This window comes from Pteropus medius, unplaced genomic scaffold (genome assembly GCF_902729225.1).
Source record: "Pteropus medius unplaced genomic scaffold, Ma_sr-lr_union100, whole genome shotgun sequence".
NCBI classification, from domain to species: domain Eukaryota; kingdom Metazoa; phylum Chordata; class Mammalia; order Chiroptera; family Pteropodidae; genus Pteropus; species Pteropus medius.
In genome coordinates this window covers 32,418,150-32,442,146 of record NW_024351730.1, presented here as the reverse complement: position 1 = coordinate 32,442,146, position 23,997 = coordinate 32,418,150, and the positions used below count along the sequence as shown (strand labels likewise).

At 32.8% G+C, this 23,997-nt stretch overlaps 1 protein-coding gene across 12 annotated transcripts in view; it reads right to left on the bottom strand.

Moving 5' to 3' along the window:
* The window catches only part of PTPN13 (protein tyrosine phosphatase non-receptor type 13), a 168,479-nt gene that overhangs the window by 18,315 nt on the left and 126,167 nt on the right, over positions 1-23,997 (bottom strand). For 5 of the 12 annotated variants that reach the window (XM_039845781.1, XM_039845785.1, XM_039845792.1 and 2 more), the window contains 17 exons: positions 21,940-22,409; positions 20,772-20,918; positions 19,457-19,550; positions 18,773-18,858; positions 17,884-18,049; positions 16,309-16,523; positions 16,093-16,191; positions 14,415-14,779; positions 13,314-13,488; positions 11,740-11,898; positions 11,025-11,193; positions 10,716-10,926; positions 7,948-8,018; positions 5,546-5,607; positions 3,217-3,361; positions 2,376-2,513; positions 2,186-2,274 (listed from right to left, as the gene is read on the bottom strand). In XM_039845781.1, the coding sequence (XP_039701715.1) occupies positions 2,186-2,274; positions 2,376-2,513; positions 3,217-3,361; positions 5,546-5,607; positions 7,948-8,018; positions 10,716-10,926; positions 11,025-11,193; positions 11,740-11,898; positions 13,314-13,488; positions 14,415-14,779; positions 16,093-16,191; positions 16,309-16,523; positions 17,884-18,049; positions 18,773-18,858; positions 19,457-19,550; positions 20,772-20,918; positions 21,940-22,409 (2,861 nt within the window). The remainder of the gene's footprint in view (positions 1-2,185; positions 2,275-2,375; positions 2,514-3,216; positions 3,362-5,545; positions 5,608-7,947; positions 8,019-10,715; positions 10,927-11,024; positions 11,194-11,739; positions 11,899-13,313; positions 13,489-14,414; positions 14,780-16,092; positions 16,192-16,308; positions 16,524-17,883; positions 18,050-18,772; positions 18,859-19,456; positions 19,551-20,771; positions 20,919-21,939; positions 22,410-23,997) is intronic. The other 7 variants (XM_039845788.1, XM_039845786.1, XM_039845789.1 and 4 more) reach the window with 4 other exon arrangements.

Sequence of the window (23,997 nt, the reverse complement as noted above, 5' to 3'; positions counted from 1 at the left end):
ATTTTCAGATTTTTCCTGGATATTTTTACATCTCAATTCTTCCATGGGAACTTTAGAATGATTTAACCAACCCATTCTGCCTCTCATTAAAAAAAAGGTCAAAATATTTTATGGGATCATATTTAATTTATGGGTAATCTATAAAGAATTTAAATTTTAAATTTTTCTATCAAAGAACAAATAATATTTTTAATACTTCTTTTGTGCTTCTTTGTCGAGTTTTCATAATATAAATCTTATACATTTTTGGTTAAATTTATGCTAGAGCCTCTATTTGTTTTGTAAATATGGTGAATGATATTTTATTTAATTATATTTTATAATTGGTTAAAGCAAAGACTGTTATAGACTGAATTGTGTCCCCACAAAATTCATAGATTGAAGCCCTAACTTCTAATGTGACTATATTTAGAGAAAAGGCCTTTATGGAAGTAATTAAGGCTAAGGAAGTTTATCGGGATGGGACTCTAATCCAAAAGGACTGGTGTCCTTAGGAGAAGAGGAAGAGACACCAGGAGTGCGTGAACATAGGGGAATGGCCATGTGAGGACACAGCAAGAAGGTGGGCATCTGTAAACCAGGGAGAGAGGTCTCACAAAAGTCCAACCTTGCTGGCACTTTGATATTGGACTTCGGGTCTCTGGAACAGTGAGAAAATACATTTCTGTTTTTTAAGATATCCAGTTTGTGGTATTTTGTTATAGCAGCCCAAGAAAAATAGGGCAGACTTAAAACTCAAATGCCTGCAGGAATCAGACAAATAATTAAAACCTTTGAAATACCAGGGTTGGAACACAGGAAATGATGGAGTCTGTGGAGAAGTGGTTATAGCATGCAAATCACTGAAATTTTATAAAATTAATTGTCTTACAAATTCTGAGAGTTTATAAAAACATAGAAATCTTTTTTGTAGTTTTGTTTATAATAAATACAAAATTTAAAATTCATTAATAGCCAGTTTAATAAATTATAGTATATCTGTGCAATAAAATTATAGGAAGGCACTAGAAAATATGAGGCTGATTTTTATGTACTCATGTGGAAAGAGGGTAATGATCAACTGTAAAGTGAGAACCAAATTTAGAACTATGTGATAAAGTTTATATTTAAAAAATCACATATGTATATGAATATCTGTTTTCCTATGCATAACAAGAGGGTAAAAACCAAAATCTTAACAATACTTACACCTCAGATGAAGACGAGGAATGGGTAAAAAAAGAAACTTGCATTTTTAGATGATTCTGTTTGAAATATTTTTTACAATGAGGATGTAATATTTTCATATAAAAATAAAAATCAATTTGAATGAAACTTTTGCTCTAAATTTGTTATTATAGCTCAGTATAAATGAGAATCTATATTATGTTAGCAAGCTTTTTTTCTTAAAAGGCATTGGATATAACATTTTTGAAATGGCGATTAAAGATTTTTATTTATTCTCTTAATTAAAAGAGCCTTCAGAACATACATTTTAAGGGACACCTTAAATATTATTAAGAAAAACATACTTAAAGTTAGTATGACTTGAAATGCTCAGAAAACTTTTTTCAAAGAGCTTATTGTTGTTATAATTATTAATATTCTGTTAGTATGAAAGAACAATATCTTGGGTAAAACCACTACAGTATAATGCATTTTGAGATATTCAATATTTGTGTAATCACTTTTTTAGATTAATAAATATATATTCAACAGATATAAGCTTTCTTGTATTTATACACATTAATTATTTATAACTGTTTAATGAACATAATCATGTGTGTATGAGATTATGAGTAGGAAGGAACACTCAAGGATAAATGCCAAGTTTTCAACCTAGGTTAGGTATTATTAACTGGAATGGGATCTGGGAATTCCCAACTTTAATTTGGTGTAAAAATAATAAGGTACAAAAAAAATCAGGTTTTTTTGGACACCTTTCTTGAATAAAAACTTTCACCAATAGAAATTAAAAGATTTAAAGGCAAGTTCTTTCTCCAAAATGAGTAAATGACATCAGTTCAAATTCTTACTGAGGTTACTAACCAGCCATCAGGATATTATCTTTAACTCATGTCTAGGAGGAAAATTGGGATAGAGAGAGGTTAAGGCCTCAGCAAAGAAAGCAAGTTTTCAGGTAAGGAGATACATAATTCTAACAAGATACAGCATCCTTGAGTGTTTATTTAGGTATTATCTTTACCTCTGTATAATCTTCAGGTAAAGGTGATCCATCACAGTCTGTATCTTCTGCTCTCTCTTCAAATAACTTCCCATTGGTTTTCAGTGCACCTGGGAGAATGATGAAGAGGCCAAGAGGAGTTAAAATGCTCCCTCGGAGCCTTCTTGTTGTACTCCTTAGTGTACCCTGTTAATGGTTCTAGTTCATCTACCTGGAACACAGGCATCTCCTGCTGCATTATTTTTGTTTAAAAGATTCTGGGCTTCCTCATCCACAACATCCAGCAGAGACTGGATAACTTCGGCTTCTTGAGGATCATCATAAATATCATCTTCTTGTACATCGGATTCTTGAAAAAGAGTAATTTACATAGAGTTTCACTTTAAAAATGTTGATATAAGAAAAGGACAATATGTCGAATAGAATATACCAGGTCTTTCAAAGTTTAAGCAACCACTTTGAAAAGTAGCCATGACTGGACAAGTAGTTTACACTAATGAGGCCTCGTGATTTTTAGTTCTAGAGCTACTCTGGCTGCTATATGACAAAAACCAAACCAAAATAAAACAAACAAACAAACAAAAAAACCACAAATACAAGTTAAAAAGAATAAACCAAAATCAATGTCTGTGATACATCTTTACATGAGACATTAATAATTAATGCTTATTTTCCGAAGTTAATCTCAAATTATTAATTCATCTAAAAACTCAACTAAACAGATTATGTTACAAAGGTTAAGATTATAATGGGGCAGCCCAAACATCCACCCTCACTCTGTCCCATTTTCAAATTACCAGATAGCCTGTGAATTGCTCCTTCAAAGAACACAAGAAACACTATCAAACAAAACAGGTATCTATCTTTTCAATCATTTAAAAATAGTTTTAACCTTAGAGACGAGAATGAATACAGGGCATTTGTATAGTAATACAGCTAATAACAATGAATTTTACATTGTCCTTTTATTTCTTTGAACAATGATAATTCTTTCTAAAACTATAGGAACATGTAAGGCAAATAAGAGTGGATACCTAATAATTCTTTCTTACCTAAGTTATCAGGACATTTAGAACAACTAGGTGACTGATTTGGAAAACTACCTTTGGACAGAATCGAATTTGCTGATCCCTTCGTTTGATGAGTAGAGCATTTTCCTTCAGGGTACAAAACTTCAATTATTTCTTCCCCATTAGCCTACAGTACAAAACCAAAGAAAATCATTAGTTTACTATTTTATTAATTTCTAGGATTAGGCAGAGACTTCACATTGCCCCTCTATGTCCTTTTCTTTCTTTCTTAGTACAAAATCCATTTTATACTTCTCCACCTTCGATATGTTTCTAGAAAATACCAGTGCAATAAAATATGCAATGAGAACAGAACTTTCTGTTCAAATATGTCTGAAAACCCCAGATTAAACGTTAAATCAATATTTTTATTCTAAGAATTCTTACAATGCTTACTAATATAAAATCTGAGTTGTCAAAAGAGAAATATATTACGTAGTATTTCCTAAACTTACTTAACTGCAGAAATCTCTTTTTTGAGGCATATTTTATAGGACTCGTCTTCCATAGAACTTTTTAGAAAAGTTTAATAGGACTACTATACTTAGAAGTTGAGAGAAAGAAGGAAAAAGTATTTATGAAGCTGTTACATGGACATAAATTCCAGTTTAGCAAACTGATCAACTGTTAGGTATAAAGATTTTCAACTCTAGTCTAAATATAAATTTAAGAAAAATGACAGTGGATTCATAACTATAAAATAATTATGACATAGAATAAAACTTTCTAATTCAATGGTAAATTTTGATGTATTTCATGGTTCAGAGCCTACTGAAAGAAAAATGTTTTGGGCAAAAATGCAAAATTAAATGATTAGAACAAATTTAAAAAAACTTAAATACAAATAAAAGATTTTTGCCCTGAAGATTTATTAAGATAAAAAGTAGACAGTAGATGTAAAAATTATTTTTTCACAAATAGTGGTTACAGAATGTCAAAAACTTTCAGTGTATTGTGAAAATTCCAATCCTTATGAGAAATTCATAATACAGACAGTCTTCAAAGACAGAATACTGTTTGAGCGACTTCCTGGAAGATTTTACTCCAACAAAAATATGTTTGCAACCATGAATAACGAAAGTCCTAGTTTCTAGAGTTTTACGTTAATTTAAAAAGAAACTCTACTCTTCTCCCTTTCAACAACATGTAGATATTTAAAAAGAAAATAAGCACTATGTAGCACGACCAACACTGAAAACACATGAAAATTCAGTAGCTTCAGCTCTGTGAAATTGAAGGCCTTGTGAATAAACAGAGAATAGTGAGTATTGCTGTATCTCAATCCACAAACATACAAATACCAAGGATTTCTATTGTTGTGTCCAAATCATTTCTGCCTAACAATTCTTCTGCTGCAATATCTTTTCAGGACTTGCTAAACCATGTCACCAGTTTGAGATAACAGTGAGATGAAGGGCATAGAATTTTGAGCTTCTGGTCACTAAATTCATTTTCTCTTCTTACACTAAATCCAGCTCATGTCCAGAAATGTTGTTGAGATGATAAGATTTTCAGATTACTGGGAGAGCAATGCCTCAGCTCTGGAAATTACATGGAAAAATATTCAAATACTGAGGTTCAGAATAGATTGTATGGGGAGTGTGTGGGATTAAACAATCCTACAAAATGAAGATCCAGCTATGATCATTTTAGAATGTACATTACATGCCAAAAGAAAATCATAAAACAAAATGTTAGCCAAACAAATGGGTACACATGTAGCCTCAAAAAAAGAGCCTTAAGTGGAATTTAGTTTTGCATTAAAACAGTTTTCTTAAATCATCCTCTGATTTTCTGTGCTAATCTTGATTTAAATTCTTTCATTTTATTATGTGGTAAAGCATTTTCCATGTTTTTCAATATAGCAGGTAAGCTTAATCCTTTTGCTACTACTGTTTTTCCTCACTAGTATCAGAGATTTGTCATTTGAGAGTCACTGCTGGTCAGCATCAACCCAAAGGACTAATTCTACTCTTAACTACATTCTTTTCTTCTGGATATCTAAGAAACATCCAAAGAATTGTGCACATTAATAAAAAATTCCAGCACTAATGCTATCTACTTAAGTAATTAGCTTATTTAAGAGCTGAGTATGTGCCAAATGAAGTAAGGTTACTTGGCTGTGGGCTGTACACTGTGTGGTTTACTTAGCAAGGCCTATTAGTTCGCTAAAATATATTCCTACTATCAACACATATATCTAAAAAAAGGCATATATTTAAATGTGAAATCAGTTTGATCCCAAACATGAATGAGCTGGTTATTTAGATTAGGAAATAGGGCATGAAGAAGGCAGTCTTTTATTATTTACCTTGGAGAAGGAATTATTAGGAGTGAGGGCAGGCTTGCCACAAGGATCCACATTGTGATGACCTGAAAGGGAGAACATAGAAAGTGAGAGATGAGTCAGTCAGAGCCACATGAGGGACATTAAAATAACAGAAAAAAAACCCACACTTCTGGATACTGAATATAAATTATTCCAACTTAATGGGGGCAACATCACAGGTGCTGAACTAGATTCAGTTAACTGCTTAAGAGAAGATAGCAGAGTATCAATTTAACATAGTAAAATAAGTTTGGCTATAATGCGAAAAGACTTTTAATATATGTCTAAACTAAATGTTAATTTTAACTCTTAGCCATCAGTACAAAAATTCAATATATATATTAAAATGAGATTATGTTTCCCTTACAGTTAAAAAGTTATATTTAAAGATAATCTGATTCATTAAATTACATTTTCAAGAGATTTTTGAAAGATAGGGTAGAGTTTGGAAAAGTTAAAAAAAAAAAACAAAGAAAAGAAAAAAGAAAAGAATACAGGTAAATGTATTCAAAGACTTCTATTTGAGAATGACCTAAAATTAATTCCATCCAGAAAGATAAAAGTTGAGATGGAATTTTAGAGATAAATTCCTATAATTATGTAGATGATGTTATAAAGAGCCCAAGAATGCCTTATAATGTTACTTCCAGGAGATATAACTGAATTTCTAGGAAAAATAATGAAAAAATATACAAATAAAAAACTACTGGTTCAAAAAATATCTTATTAGAATAGTATAAAACACAATAGTTTATTGTTTGTAATCTCTTCCTCCTATTCCCTGAACCTCTCCACCCTCTCTTTGTCTCCAGGGCAGCACTGATCTGTTTTCTGTCACTATAGATTAATTTGTATTTTCTGCAATTCTGAATAAATGGAATAATATAGTATGAACTCTTTTTTGTCTGGCTTCTTTGACTCAGTTAGTTTATTTTAATTTTGTTGCTGCATGTATCAACAGACCATTCATTTTTATCGCTGTGTAGTATTCTGTTGTTTGGATACATTACAATTTGTTTATTCATTCAATAGTTTTTGGATACTTGAGCAGTTTCCAATTTTGGCTATTAAAAGAAAAGCTTCTAAAAACATTCCTATACAAGTTTTTGTGTATGGAAAAATGCTTTCTTTTCTCTTGAGTGAACAAATAGGAGGAAAAAGGTTGAATAATATGGTTAGTTGTATGTTTACATTTTTAAGAAATTGTCAAAATGTTTCCCAAAATTGTTGCACCATTTCACATTCCCATCACTATGAGAGTTACTATTATTGATACCACATGATTTTCAAAGCTCATAAAAAAATTAGTTCTCTGGGAGTCAAGTCAGAGAACCCCATAAACACAGACCACTGGGCAGCTTCTATAGAGCGGGGTAGGGCACAGCTACCTTCTTTAACTTTGACAGTTACAAATAGGAGTCTTTCCAGAGGTCACTGGAAAAATGCTCTCTGGATTGTTTTGTGAGATAGTTTGACTCTCACGTGGACTGGAACTATCAGAGAGCAGCAAGAAGGAGCCCTGAGGCATTCCAAATAACAGAGGAGGAGATCTGCTTTAGTCCTTGAAGATAATCAAACTACAACTGCAATCTTTGTGAGGTTTCTTTTTGTACTTTTGGTATTTAGATACTACTATCTGATATTTGGTATTCAGATACTACTATCTGATAACCTCAAAGTTTAGTTAGATATGAAGTACTGAATTTACTTTTCCAATACACTAATTTCAACTGCATTCCCCATGTCAAACATTTTTATTTTACATTAATACTAGACTAAAGCACTTATGAGAATGCTTAGTCCAGAATAAGCATTAACTTAATGTTAACTGCTGTCACAACTACTAATAGTACAATGTCTATTAATATGCTAGAAGGTAAGCATACTTTGTTTGCATAATATGCTAGAAGTAAACGCATACTTTGTTTACTCATTACCATATTCACAATGCCCAGAACAGTGCCCACTACAGAAATTACATACCTGTCTGAGTAAATTATTATGTGATAATCATAGCAATAACTTTCACATATATTGTTGTATTTATGCCTCATTATAACCTTACAAGGTAGATAATAATAATATTCTTATTTTACTGGCAGGAAATAAAGGCTTAGATATGGATCAAGTACTTTACTAAAGTCACACAGGATTTACACATTCAGATCTCTCTGGCTCTAAATCTCATGGTGCTCTACTTCCCATCATACACTAAATTTTAGAGATGCTTTTAATTTAAATGTACATTTTTTTCCTTAGAGAGATCCTGTAAAACACTCTGGAAGGGCAATAAAAGCATTTTAATGATAGTCTCCATATTTGCTTTTAGAAAAATAGAGTTACCTTCCATAACTACTTGTGTCATAAAACGAATGTATCCTTACCATTAGCTTTAGTTGATTTTGGAGTTGAAACAGCAGAACTCTTGGAACTAGGGACCACTGGATGACCATCTCTATGTTGTAAAAAAATGAAAAGGTGGTTCAAAATTACTCAGGATGTTAGTGTAAATATCCTTCAAACCATCTGTTAACTAGCCTCAGGAGTTTTATTTTGGATGGGCTTCAAGGGGTCTAGGCACACCCTAAAGCTGCAGACAAAATTGTATCAGTCTTCATCTAAGTATTTTCTGGAAGGAGATATTCTTGACTCCAAAATGATTAAGAATCACTTCTTTACATGATTTTTCTTTGGGGTTCAGTTCAATACATCGCCATATTTCCATTCTCTTTTGTTTGTTTGTTTACTTTAACGTTGGTAATATTCATGATCAGTAACTTAGTTCACTGTCACTCAGGTGAGAGTTCAAAGATAACTTATACGGTTAAAGTACTGGGAGAGGCAATTCACCATGGGCCCTAAGCATCTCTGTGTACTCTTCTTGGGTACCCCAGAAACGCAGAAATGCTTTTTATCTGGGCCAATTCTCAAGGCTATGTTTATAGTGAGCAAACTTGAGGGATGAGACAACCTCTCTTCCCAAACAAAAAGCAAGCTTTCTTACAGATTGCCATAAAGGAGTGAGTTCCCAGGCTCTTCTTTTAGTATTCTTCTCCTGTAATACAACCCACTACATGTGCAGGAATCCACTAGGCCCACATATGTCATCTCCATGGGACTTAGAGGATGTGCAGAACTGACACCAATACCACGATCATACCACTTGCGTTGTCATTTGTAATAAAGTATTTTGTCTCTGATCCAGGAGTTTCATATCTTCTACTAGCATCCAAGAAACAATAACTGGCTAACTTATTACCTTGCAAGTAGGGTAAATTCACAGACCCTTTACTGTTCCTGACATATAATTAGCACAAATATATACTCCTCCATTATTGTTACTCTATAGACATTAAAGACAGCAGATATATACAACAGTGGAGAGAGAACCTGAAGAAGAACAAGGGAGAAAATAATTGATACTAATATATCTTTAGTGACTACAGAAAAGAGAGAAAGGAGAAAGAAAAAAGAAAGTGATTTCAGGCCCAGGGTAAAGCATGCTCTACTGATTTTGAGGCAAAAAATCAATGTTACCCTAAAAAGTTTAATAAAAAAATAAACAGTTGTGAAGTGCAATAAAGTGAAGCACAATTTAAAAAAATAAAATAAGAAATTACTGAAGAAATAATTCAGTTAGAGCTATGGTGAACAGAGATATTAATTTTCATAAAAATATTTTCCAGGTTGTTTGAACACTTTCCTCCCCAACTAGTTAACTTTCAGCTACACCTATGAAAATAACTGCATGTTAAATCTAATTTTTAGAAATATATGAGGAAAACTGGTCAGGGATTACATTCAAGAAAACAAGTATAAAATCCAATTTAAAGGTTTAGAAGGATGAATAAGTATATGATCAAATGATTTAATTAATAGTTCCTATATTTTGAAAGACACGCTACGTAAAACTCATTATGTATCACAGATATTAATGTGAAGTTTCCCTGTATAATATAAGCTTGTAATTGAGAAAGCCTGGATTTATATACATTGTGGTAGGCAGAATAATGCACATTGTAATACTTGAATCTTTGAATATGGTACCTTACATGGCAAAAGGGATTTTGCAGATGTGAGTAAATTAAGAATCTAGAAATTAGATTGTTTGAATTATCTGGTTGGGCCCAATGTAATTACAGGGGTCCTAGCAAAGCTCTAAAGATGGAATCAGGCCATGGGCCACGGAACATGGGCCACCTCTAGAAGGTGGAAAAGGCAAGGAAATGGATTTCCTCCCAGAGCTTCCAAAAGGAATGCAGCCCTTCCCTGATTTTAGTCCAGTGAGACCCATTTTGTATTTATGACTTCCAGAACTATTAAGACAATAAACTTTCATTGTTTTAAGCCACTATATTTGTAGTAATTTGAAACTAATACATACATTTTTTCAATTTATTTCCATTATTAAATGAAAGAAAAGCTGTTATTAGCATTTCTTGTAATGTGACACTGTAATGAGGTATAGCAGATATGGTAATTCTATGCCTCATGGGTTGTGGACATGAGGTTTGGGTAGCACTAATTCTGTCTTAGCATTGGCAATGGGCCAGGACTGGTCTAGGACAATCAATACATTGCTATCCTTTTGCTTCAATTCAGGGACTGGCCTTAATTTAGTTCTAAGGCAATCAGCATACAGTTGCTGCTTTATGATGGCAACTGGTGGGAAAGATTGCTCTGGATGGTGTGATATGCAGGTGTGAGGCATGACACTGACAGCCATTTGACTATCATGAAGGAAACATATACATAGAGGAGAGAATAACTGAAAACAGCAAAGAAATGGAGCCAGAGGCCTGGTCAAATTTTACCTGATGACCATCTAATCTTTTTAAACCACATAAAGCAGTAAATTCCCTTTCTTGTTTAAACTAAGTTGAGTGATATTATTTTCTGTCACTTGCAACTGAAAACATCCTGACAAATGTGGTAACAATCTTATTAATAACTGCAAACATGTATCCAAACACTAATCCATTTAAAATGCTCTCAGAGTCCCCTATCAGGAAGTCTGTTTAACTTTATTAAATCCTGCTGCTGTTAGTCTGTGAATTACTAATTCGGGAATATCTTTCTAAGAGAATGTAAGTAAAATCAACAGCCTGAAATGTGTATGCACACACAAAGCCCCCAAATTATTCCAAAGTACCTTGTTGCTTTCAGCACCACTGATGGGAGTGACATGTCTAGTGCTCTCTTCGCTTCTTCCAAGGTCATGCCTTGTGTGCTGACTCCATTCACATAGTGGATGATGTCTAACAGCTGGAGATTACCCTCAATGGCTGCAACTGACCTCGGATTGATACCACTAATATACACTACTTGATGAAGGCTGTCGTGACCTCCAGACAAGGAAAAACCTTTAGGGAATAGAAAATATTTATTTTCTCAGCCTTAAGAATACTTATTTTTAAGCTAGCCAAGAAAATCACATCACACAAAGCTTGCTTTGCATTACCCAACTCCTTGTTGCATGTTAATGTAATGTCAGGTAGCAAATGAGGCAGCACTGGCTTCCTGGGTAATTCTAGAACTCGTCCAAGGACTAATCTGACTGTCTTGGGTGCAGCTCGGAGCAGGTTCACTGCATCTGTGTGAGTCATGTTTGTAACGTCTGTATCATTAACCTGTAAGAATGAGAAAGGGGAAAAGGAGAGTTACAGCTTTTGGAACAGAGAAGTTGTCAAGAAAATACAGTAATCTCCTGAATTTATTATATAATACATATTAACCAGTAAGAGATCCATAATAAAAAATGGTCTCTAATTTAATGGTAATTCCTTGTACTTTGGAAATCATAAACACAGTGATCATGTCATTATAAGTAAAATAATAATGTAAAATACTTAACAAATACATCGATATTTTGCTAACATAGGAAATGTATCCTCATAGTAATTTAAGAAACTTTCGGTCCCTAAATCCAAGACAGCTTGTTTAATGCTTTAACTGAGATTAGAGGGACTTCCTAATTAAAAAGGGAACTTTAAGCATTTTCCAAACTGTTAACTATATAAAGGTCTTTACTTTGAAGAGGTGGAGAAAGAAAACATAAACTAAACAGAGAAATAGAATGTTATACTAACTCAATCTTCCTGTTCTTCCTTCTCCTCCAGCCCTGGCTTGCTCTTTTTTTCCACATTTGCACAAATCCATTCCACATAATGTCTCACCTTTATGAGGCGGTCCCCAGGTTTTAGCCTTCCATCACTTTTGGCTGGATCTTGAATGACATCGTGAACATAACAACCAATACTCTGATTGCCTTTGGTTACTGTAAAACCCAGGCTTCCTTTTTCTGATTTAATTAGGGTAATGATGAGTTCTACTTCCTAAGGGAAGAAAACAGTGATTCCTTTAGGCTATTTTGCCCTATAGACAGAGAGATGACTATTATTTCCATTAAATGTAGGAAGAAACCAGATCTGAAAAGGTTACTTATCTTGCCCAAATAAAGAAGCCAGGTCTATCCAGCTCTAGATAGAATGTCCTCCATGTAAAAATTTGGTTTAAATACAACATTATGTTGATTTAGAGATATATGAAACAGAACTTACTCATGCTCCAATTCTTGTATTTTCAGGATAAACAAGGACACATTAGTGGTTATACTTTGATGATAAAAGAATGTTTTTTGAGGGGAAAAACCAGAAAATTCTTCATGTACTTCTAGACAACCAAGATAAATGGCAAGCGCCATAAAAGAAAGATTTTTTTTTAAAATATGAAGTCTTTGGACGATTAAATATCACAACTCTGTGTACTTAGTTACATAAATTTTTTTTCTTTTTAAAAGATTTCAACCAAGAGGTTGCTTACAACTTACATGAGTGATGACAGATTTCTAAAGAAATCATTCAAAGATTATTTTTACTCTATTGCTGAGAATGAAATTGAAGATACAGATGTCACACACACACACACACACGCATGTGCATGCACACACATACACACACACAATTATAGGCAAACAAAGTATCTGGAAAGATTAACTCCCAAATGTTTATGGTTTTGGGGTTTTTTGGGTAGTGTGATTATAGGTAGTTTTAATATTCTTTTTCCTTGTTTTCTAATTTTCCTACAATAAATATTTATTACTTGGATAATAAAAACAGTATTGAAAAGGCTGACTTTCAATCAATGCAAAGAATATTATTCTTGGAAATTTGGCTCCCAAACTGAATTTGTAGGTTTAGAAGTTCTAGGGCTATTAGTACAATGTAAAAGATTCCATCTGGGCACAACGAAGTGTGGAGGAGGAAAAAAAATTACATTCGAATTTGATTAAAAATTAAATAGTAATTCATCAGAATTGGGGGGATACTATAGGTACTATATTATATATAATAGTATATATAATAGTATATTATATATACTATTTCAATTAATCCTCACCATAATTCTATGATGTTACTAACCCCATTTTATAGCCCAAAGTACTAGGACTTAGAAGAATTAAGGAATGTTTCCACAGGCATCTGCCAAATTGCAGCAATTTGGAGTAATAGTGTCAGGATTTATATCCAGGTCTTTTTGCCTTTTTCTCTAATTCTCAATAGAGAAACATACTAGGTACATTATCTATTTACTGGACACAAATATGAAGCTACTCTGAAAGACAGCCTTTTCCCTAAAGGAAAAATGTGTGAGACTATACCTTACTTGAGAAAATAGGGACTTCTCTCTCTTTCTCTCTCTCTTTTTTTTTTTTTTTTTGAATTTTCTTAATATAGAAGAAGCGACTCACCATTTCAAAGTCTTCGAGGTCGTTTTCCAAGTCATTTTTCAAAGATGTCAAGCTTTCTTGTCTAGTTGGTTCAGAAATATGATGTGTATGATATTTATCCACTGAATTAGTGGAAGTGGATTCTGTTTGGGGTTGCCTAGGAGCCACATCCGGTGTTAGAGGGGAAGAAGGATTACTACAAAGACAAAAAAGCAAGACTTTTTTCAAATACATTTCAATGTCAATATAGTAAGTTTGTGCCACAACCAGAAAATGTTTAACAAATATTCATGTCTGCTTTTGATTGAGACCCTAGCTACTTTTATCTGACTCTGGACTACGAGTTTATTTCACACCTGTCATATGCTAATACAAAATTTTATTTTCTGTCCACGTTCTATTTTGAAGATATTTAAGCTGCATAAATCAGTAAGACAGTTTAAATAAATATACTTTTGATTCCTAGTTATTAATTCAAGGCTGAAGCTAATGTTATCAGAAACCTAATGTGTGTTTCGACATAATAAAAAGGAGAAGAAATAAGAAAAGAATAAAAACCTTGATCCTGTGGTTATTTTAGACACTACAATAGGAAAAAAACGAACAAATATGGTTGGAGCTGGATATACACAAAGATATAACCAAACAGTAAAATGTATGAATAACTATGAGAAGTTTTCTCTTTTTCATGCCTCTACGCTTTCAATCATTTCTTCTTTCTTCATCTTGTACTTTTACATCCTACCTTTTGCAAACTCTCTAACACTTTTCTTCCCCACCACTTCCATTTATATTTCTACTCCCTACTCTCCCACACCATCTAAATAGGTTTCTTTCTTTCTGCTTATTTAAGTAATATGAATGATGGTGAAATACAAACAACTTTCTCAATTTTTAGTAAATATACTCAAGAGAGCAGAGCAAGGTTCAGGTTGAGCTCACTAGAGCTCACTAGTTTGCTAACTAAAACTGTCAATCACAATAGTTAGATATCTAATAGAGTCATCATCTGCCTAATTATTGTGAAGTTCACGTATAGACAGATTACATTCTTAGAGAAATGTAGGTTGCTGCTCAACAACGACCAGTTGCCTTGAGTACTATGCATAATATTGACAATACCTGTCCTCGAGTCCTAGTTTATTGGGTATTTTCTGAGGATAATAAAACATGGTGCAGACGGTATCATCTTGACTCTTGGTTGCCTCATGCTGATTTTGTGCCTGTGATACCATGTTGCTTAGAGACTGATGCAAAGCTGAACTCCAGCTTGTATTTGTTATCTTTGCTGGAGCTTTCACTAAGTCTTCTTCTCCACTCCCACTGCTGCCGCTATAACTGTCTCTCCTGAATGGGGAGGTGCATTGTTTCTTGCTTTTGTCAGACATTTCATTTTCATCTGAGCTGGTGCCTTGCTCCACACACGCTGGTTGAGAAGGGTCTTTACTGCTGTTTGGAAGTACTTGTGCTGGAGAATGCAGTGGGGTCTGTAATGAACACATTTAAAGAGATCAGAGTGTGACAACTTATGTTAACTTTAGAACACTTAATTGAAAATGAACATGTGGAATACAGCACTTTCTATTAAAATATTCAATTAATTTTTGATAATTTATGCTCAGAGGAAAAAATCATGCAAAAATAACAACTGTTAATATTGTAAAACTTATACTTAAAATCAGAATTAGAGTTATACTATATATTGTACTTTGTATCCTACTTTCAAAACTTAGGTTTCTGTATTTTCTGAGGTCCTTAAATATGCTTTGAAAATAATATAAAACTGTATAAATAAAATTTAAATAAAACTATTGGATATCAAGTTGTTTCTAGCTTTTCACTATTAATAGAAATCTAGGAGAACTTCTTTGTATGTGGATTTTCACCCGAATTTCGCATTACTTCCTTGTAATTTTCTATATAATAGAAATAGCATTTTCTATAATTGGCATATAGAATTTTTTTAAAGACCTTGTTAAATATTTCCAGATTGTTTTCCAGAAAGAGTGTATCAATTTATGTACTCATCAAGAGAGTTCTACCAGTTCCTAACCGGTGCCCAAAATCAATGTAGTCTCTTAAAGTGTTATTTAAAATGCACCTTACAGATGGATTACTTTCCTATTAACGTCCTTCTGACACTCCCTTTCCCTGATAGAAGGATTAAAGTTTCTGGGGCCAGACATTTCTGCCTTTCATACCTAGAAGTGGTAGTGGAACACTACTTTAAGTAGACAAGACAAAGGCTGTCTTTCTTTAATAATTGTATTATTATTCACCTAGGTATGGATTCCTACCTATCAATATGTAATTTATAAATAACCATCAAAATAGATTTTGAATCCTTTAGCTATTTCTTGACATAAGAAGTGAAACGGAAAACCATATTGCTTACTCTGTGATTTCTAATATTAAAAGTAAAGGCAAAAAATCTTAAGTAAGTCTCATTTTTATTTAAGCTAGTTCAGAACGAAGATTACGTTTCCCAGTTTGGTTCAATGAAGAAATATCAACAAAAATTTTTGTAACCATTATTTTATGTTTTTTGCTAGTTATATTTAGAAAACAAATTCTAAAATCCTAGAATTCTAGAATTGGAAGGGAGAGAAGAGCAAATGAATTGAATTATTTTATATTACAAATATAGAATGTACTCAGAGGTTAAGTGACACACACGAAGAAGCTGAAGAAGTAATTAGGATAAAACCCGGAAGATCAAGCAGTGATGAAACCACTACAGCTGAATCGATCACTCAATTGATATTCCATGAAAATATAAATTACTTTTCATAGGTCTCACCAAAAGAGCAGGGTCGATTTCTGGGAGCACACCAGGTGGAGGTCTGCAGAGAAGCAAGGATACTTCTGGAGATGTTCCCCTGAGAGTGGATACAACTTCCTGGGTGTACCATAAATGACAAATGAAGATACAGTTAAACCAGCATTATGAAATCATCCTGAAAGGCCAATCCATCCCACCATTAAAAATGCTACACGCTGCGGGCTGGGGACTCACCTGCTGAGAGAGTCCTTTCAAAGAGGCTCCATTCACTTTCAAGATAACATCTCCCACATCAATTTTTCCACTTTCTGCTGCTGGCTGTCCAGGAAAGAGCTTTTTAACCCTTACTATGCTGGCATTCATTTGCTCGGGTATAAGATTATCTTCTCGAGAAAAACTGAATCCTAGGCCTGAGCTATTTTTAAACAATTTTACCTCAAATGTATTTTCTAGAGAAAAAAAAAGATATAAAATTAAAATATTCTTAATATACTATGTATACATAGAAACATACAAACATATATACTTTTAGACACATTTTTTAAAAGCCCATTTCTACCATATTTATAGCTTTAGATGCATATATTGAATTCTTATTTTATGCTCAAATCCCATTTCACATTCTCTTTTATCAATAAGAAAACTCAACTTAATGCACTAAGCTACATGAACTAACTGCTTGAACAAAAAAGAGGGTCCTAAAATCAGGATTCTGAAAATGAAATTATGCTTTAATCCCATGTGTTTTGAAAGACTGCAGAATAACAGAAAAAGGAGAAAAAATTCAGGGAAGGAGAATGAGAGAAATTCAGGTATATAATGGGAGAGAAATGGTAAGAAGAGTAAAACAAATGTTAGGGCATGGGGAAGTGAGGACATTCTAATGTTTTGATGTGATATGATGTAATCCAGTAAACTGCAATGACATGATAAAATTCTCACCAACAAAAGAAATTAAAAGAACAATAACCATAAAAGAATGAAAAACCATACTAAAAAACGATGGAAGAAATAAAGAATATGGGGCAGTGAGATAAAGCGGGTATGCTTATTTTACTTTCATAATCAGAAAAAATATAAACTGGGTTACTTTTTCTCCTTTTTTGCGACTAATTCAGAGTTGTAACATTTCTATAATCAAATAAGGATTAAAATAAAAGACAAAATGATAACTATCTAGCACCAGCATCATTCATAAAGTAAAGGACATCTGTGCCCCTTAAAGAGAAATGAAATCTCAGAATAAAGGGTACGTCTGTATTATAAACACATTTAACCTTAAAAAAAGTTTATTGCTACATCATTCTTAATTTTCTTATTTTACTACCAATTAGTGGTAATCCAAGGGCTATCAAAGTTTGTAGGGAAGACCAGTATCTGGGAACTATTCAGTGAATTTCTGTCCAGGATTAGGTTGACAAGTCCATAAAATTGAATGCAAATATAGAAAATGTAAGAATCAAGGTTTCATATGGGTTTGAAGTCATTATTATTTATATTTCCTTTTTCCTTTATAAATATCATTTTGAATTTTATGACTAATTAAGACACTATTAAGTAACTATAATCTGTTTTATGCCTGACTTTGTTATCCAAATTCAGACTCTTAAGAACTGCAAATATGTGTGTGTGTGTGTGTGTGTGTGTGGTGTGTGTGTGTGTGTTTAATTCACTATAGTGCTTTGTCAGATTACTTGACAAGAATAATTAAAGAGATTCAGGCATAAATTATGATCCAACATGCAAAAGTCAAATTTGAATAAACCAGGCATAAGTTAAAGGTGAGATGACAGTCTCCCATGGTCTGACCTTCAGTGACAAAGTTGTAGTCTTTGACATATGTCATTTTCTTCATCATTTTTTCTGGGCCTTCTTCACCTTGGGCATCCAGATCCAGAAGGGCACACTGTGGCATTACAGGGACATGTTCTTTGGATGCTGGAGACTGTCCCTTTTCTAACAGCAGATGAACCAACTGGACAAATGAAAAAGCACTTCATTAACTAAAGAGAATTATAAAGTAGATAAATTTTTAGGACTTTGTATAATTGATAGTATAAAATCATTTAAAGTAAATACCCAGTCTACCAAAATATAGGTAGAGAGAGAAAAAAATATAGGGATAAAAACAAGGGACTGAAATTTTAAAAATGAAGTTTTCATTATTTTCTGTATAAAAAAGATAAATAATTAAAAAGAAAAAATTCTATTATAAAAATAACATAAACACATTATAGAAAACTTGGCTATTAGAATAAAACCACCTCTGTACTATAACATAAAGACCATTATAAAGAATTTGTTAAACTCCCTGACTCAAAATATATTAGAGCAAAATGAATTTAGCCTTAGGGCTGAAGAATGACTACAAGTGAGAATCACTATATAGTTGTAGATGTTTATGAAAAATTAAAAAAAATGCAATCCCCACCATTTTTCCTATCAGATCACTGGTAGTATTAAGGCTAAATGTGATATGGAGAGCCAGTTTCCTCGGGGCGGGGAGTTGGGTGTTGGGGGAAAGGCTGGGGGGACTACTTGTCATAATACTTGCTTCCAATTTGGAAGAAAAAAAATACCAGAATGTTTATATAAATCAGGCTTGTTTCTTGATTAACAAATTTGAAGCTCTCAATGAGATTGAACATTATTATGTTCTTCTAAGGTATCTCAAAAATTTGGTATAATGATCTATTACCTGTCCCGTATTTCTCAGTGTTTCCACAGCTTGTTTATGGGTAGCTCCTTCCAGACTAACTCCATTGACAGCTAGGACACGATCACCTATAAATTAGGCAGTCATTTTGAAAGAAGTAAATTATAAAATATAATCATGCTCTTCAATATCTTGTGGTCTTGCTTTATATTGATTTGTTTAAGAGATTCAGACAAAGTCTGGACAAAACTGTGTCACAGTTTTTTTAATAGCTATTTAATTTCTTTCCCAATTCTATGGTTAATCTTAGATATATTTTAGAACAAGATATTGTATATATTGTAAAATCAATTTAAATCATGTAAAAAGATAAACTGAACTACAAATGTAGAGCAATTGGAGAAAACTAACTTAGTTCTTATTAGAAATGTAGCTGTCAGTGTTTTTACACGGGCATAATCCCTTTCCCATTCTCTGGCAATTTGCTTCTTAGAAAGTACAAAACATGAATGAAACACTGTCAAGATATTTTCTGACACAAGAGAATAAGCTGGAAAGAAGAGTTTTTGGAATGACATCAAGGAGTTTTTTAATGAAGTCTTAAAATAATTGCGTATGTTCTTAAATTATGAATAATTGAAGGTCTATATCAACTTTTCAATTTCTTGTTATTTGCTGAAGTGATAATCCTATATATAATTTCCACATACGCAAAAAATACTCTACCTTTGTGAATTCTACCATCGAATTCTGCTGCTCCCTTGGGAATAACAGCTTTCACATAAATGCCACCATGTCTGACACTCGTATTCACACCTCCCTAAGTGGAAAAAGACAAATGAAATAACATTTTGTAACATGAAAAATTTTGAACTCCATTTTTCAAATCTGAGACCTAGAAAGCATTCAGTTCATCAGCCAAAGCAGCCGCATCACGTTAGCATGTGCAATTACTTCAATATTCAAGAATATTTCTAGCTAAGTTTTCCAAATGTTAAAGCAGTTACTTTTTAGGAAAACTCTTTATTTGGAATGTAATGAAATGCTAGATCTTGACTATATGAAGAATTGCTCTTCTTTTGTAAGTCTACACCATGCATTATGAGCAAGCAGAAAGCAAAATCCATCTATGTAAAATTAGTGTGAGAACATAACTGTCAGAAAAAACAGCATATGGAATAATATACTTCAGACCATATTTGCTAATTTGAAAGAAAATCTCATGAGTCAGAGAAAAAATTTTTTTCATTTTGAATGGTTTTGGTAGATAAGTTTGGTTACAGTGTAGATGAGATGTAATAAGTAGGTTCTCTATCTCTTGTGGATATATAGCTTTTATTTCCTTTCACAATAGGAAGATAATAAAATTCTAAAGAAGTTAAGAGCAAAAGTAAAAGGGTTATACTATTTTAAAAAGTACTAGAAAATTCTTTTTTTTTTGATATTTATATGTTAATAGTGTTACGGCTTTTCATAACTAACATTATCCTTCCAATATCATAAATGATAATGTTATAATTTAGGGTATAGTATATTCATTATTAGAATTCTAGAATAATTTTATCAAGCACCCTATGCTCACATTTTAACTACCTTAAAAGTATATGTATTCCTCAGGAATTTGTAACTTTAAGATACTAATCATGTTTACAAGTTAAGATATATGACGGAGAGAAAAGGCATATAAGTATATATTAAACTTTAATTATTTGATGTAGGTTAAAATGTATTATTCCATGTTTATGTGGAAGCTATCAAATGTGTACAAAGCATACTTAATAATTTTATATTTTCCAAGTCTTGTACCAGATTAAGCAAGTATGAAATCTATGAGGGAAAAGGCAGCATTTTTCTAATTTTATTTTAAAACACAGGAAAAACTGACTAGCACATTCAACTTTTTTTTTTAAGTTTTAAGATATGATTCAATTTTTAATTTTGGAAATATTTGACAAGTTTCCTTTCGGAAGCAAAATAATTTAATTAAAAAATTGGCATACAATAGGCTGCTGGAAATGGAGAAGAGAAAACATTTGAAAACCTTGTCAAACAGTACCGTGACACTTATCCCCAAGCTGTTGTCATTTTTAGCCAGTTCAACCTCAAAGATATCTCCAGGTTTAGGAGGTGATGAAGGAAAAGTTTTAAATTTCATTTTGTTGGATGTATTCATTGAGGAGGAAGATTCCTTAACAAAGAAAAACAAACAAAAGGATTTTTTGTTAGACTCAAAATGAAGATTCAAAATGTGTTGTTTGGAAAAATTAAGAAAAATCAAGATATTTAGGGATTGAGTGGATTCAAAGATCATGAGGGTTGGAAGAGATCTTAGAGATCATCTAATCCAATGCCTTCATATTTTATGGTTGAGGAAATTGAGGTTTGGAAATTAAAGGGCTTGCCTCAGGTCAAACAGCTAGATACAGCAGAGGGAAGCCCAGAACCTAGTTCAAACCTGGCTTTTACATAATCCTTTTCCAATGCTTTTCATACTTCCAAATTTAGAAAGTATTTCCATTTCCTTTAAAATCAATATATATCAGGCAGTAGCTTTTAACTTAGAGGTTTCTAAGATGAGCAGTCTTCATGTTTACTTATGTTTACAAATCCAATTTAAACATAGGCACAACAGCTGAGTCCCATTTATAAGGGCATAACCTCTTATAAGGAATGTTGGTTTTTCAGCGAACCAAGGGCTTAAGGTTCTTTTCTGAATCTGCTTGTGAATGTGAGTTTAAATTGATACCATTTCTAGGAAATGGGCAATTTTCTGTGTTGTTGTTCTTCTTGTCATACATTTAGAACTTCAGAAGAATTTAGATTATCAATAATAAAGTCAACTGCCACATGAATTATTTAGGAATGAATTTTTCAGATAGTAAATTCTCTTATAGACATTAAGTATGCAAGAGATGAACAATTTGTAGAAAACCATCATAATCTGATTAATCATTACTTTGTGTTATCAGGTAGCAAGTTCCCAGAATAATAGCTATTTTAGAGTTAGTATTCAAAGCTGCTAAGTTCTCTGAAGGTTAGCATCAAACGCAGTAGCAGTTAGTAGCATAATATAGAAATTATTCTTTCTTTCCAGAATGTAAGCAGTTTATAGTAGATTACTCTGTTCTGTAATATATTTGCTGTAGTTTGCTTTTTTAAATGGAAAAAAAAAACAACCCAAAAAACCAAAGATTCGAATTAAACTATGCCTTTTTTGGTGTTTGATGATGATCCTGACTGCTGGAATAAGTGGCTTCATCCATGTCTGAATCTCCGCGGTCAGAATAATCTGTTGTATCAGAAATGCCTGTTTTTTTAGCTTTGTTTTGGTTACTGTCACTAGAAGTCCTCTTTTTCTCGGTGGCTTTGGATATCACAGATAGGGAAGGGCTGCCGTGCTGTGATTCCTGCCAGGTTCGATCACCTACATGGCTGGCAAAGAAACCATTGACCTGGCTCTGGGACAAACTGGCACTCTCAGTCCTGGAATCTTGAGAACTCAGGCTTCCTTCCCGTAGGCCTCCAGACAGTCCAAAAGAGCTCTCTGAGATATGCCTCGGGGTACCATGTGGCCAGCGGTGGTGATCCTCAGAAGAATCTATTGCACCGTCTTGCATATAGGAAGCTTTCTTCATGTAATTTTTCATGCCATTGGCAATGTGCACAGGAGTAGGAGACACTAAAAGTTAAAATCCATCAATGAAAATAACAGATTAGTGACACAGATGCCTGTGCTTGCACACATGCACAATACTCCCTGATGATTGTTGGGAGGGTTTTCCACAGGATAACACACACACAACACCTGACCCGGGGCCCGAAACCATAACAAGGACCCAACAATTGTAGTAGATGCTTTCTGTTTCCTTTGCTCCCTCTTTTGGTGTTTCCTGAGGCAACTTCTATTGAAATGTGTACTTCTTCATCTTAATTCCCTATTTCCATTCTCTAAGACCTATTTCAAGAGAGTCTCCTCTGTGAAGAATTTTTTGATTCTCTAACTAGAGATAATTTGGATCGCCAAAAATCTTGAATTTTATTTAATGATTATATATTTGTTTTATATTGTCTCACTAAATTGCATTTTTTTGGACACCAAGTAATTCTCAAGAAAAGTAACTGCAAATTTCTTATGTGTAGTTCTTATCAAAAGCTAGTTAAGAAAGTTTCCCAAGTAAGACGAACCATAGAAGACATGGGCAAAAGAATTATAGGTGAAAGTTTATAAGAAATTAAAAAGTTTTATGTAGCAAGCAAAACCAAGGAAAATTTAAAAGAGTAATGAGCAACTGGAGAGAAAATATTTGGGAAAAATAACAAAAAATAATAGAAGAGTTAATATCCTTAATATACAAAGAGTTTCTAAAAATCAATAAGAAAGATTTTAAAACTCTTATGGAACAAGGATATAATATGTAGATTAGAATTCAGAGTAAAAACCTCATAACTAATAAATACGTGAAAATACATCCTCACTGTTGTTCAAGGATATGCAGTTTAATGCAGTTTCCTACTATTGGGCTGACAAAAAATGAGAATGGTTGATAATTTCTCACACCACTGATGTGTGAAGGGCACTGTCATATCTACCTGAATAAAACCTGGGCAGATTAGTAGCATTTGTCAAAACCTTTAATGTGCATACCCTTTAATCTACTTCTAGGTATCTAACTTCCAGAAACAAGTATATTTGTTGGAGCAACATTTGTAATAAAAGTATAGCTAACCTGATTGCATAAAAAAGAAATAAATTAAATAAATTTTGATATGCCCATAAACATAAAATATAATACCACATTAAAAGAGTATATATTTATGGATGTCCTGAATATACTGAGCAGGCAAATTACAGATTGATATTGAGTACAAAAAATAACTGTATTTTTTGGAAAAAAAAGGTATGTGTGTACATATATGTGTACACACACATGCACTATTTAAAATTTTTTTTTATAATATACATAAGGCCACATACACACCGAATAATTTCCCTAGGAAATGGGGTAAGGGGACTTTTAGTTTTTACTTCATAGGTTTCTGTATAAATAGCATTCATTTAAATAAACTAGTATGCATTCTATAACTTAAAAAAGATTAGGAAACAAAAATAAAAATAAAAACCTTTCTCTTTGGTGATTGATAATTGAGAAGGATAGCCTGAGTTACATACTGATAAAAGGTTCTTTGAGCTTTATCTCTTTTCAAGTTATCTACAGAATAGTTACACACCATGATAAGGTTACTCTAGCTTTCTGAGGAAACAAGTT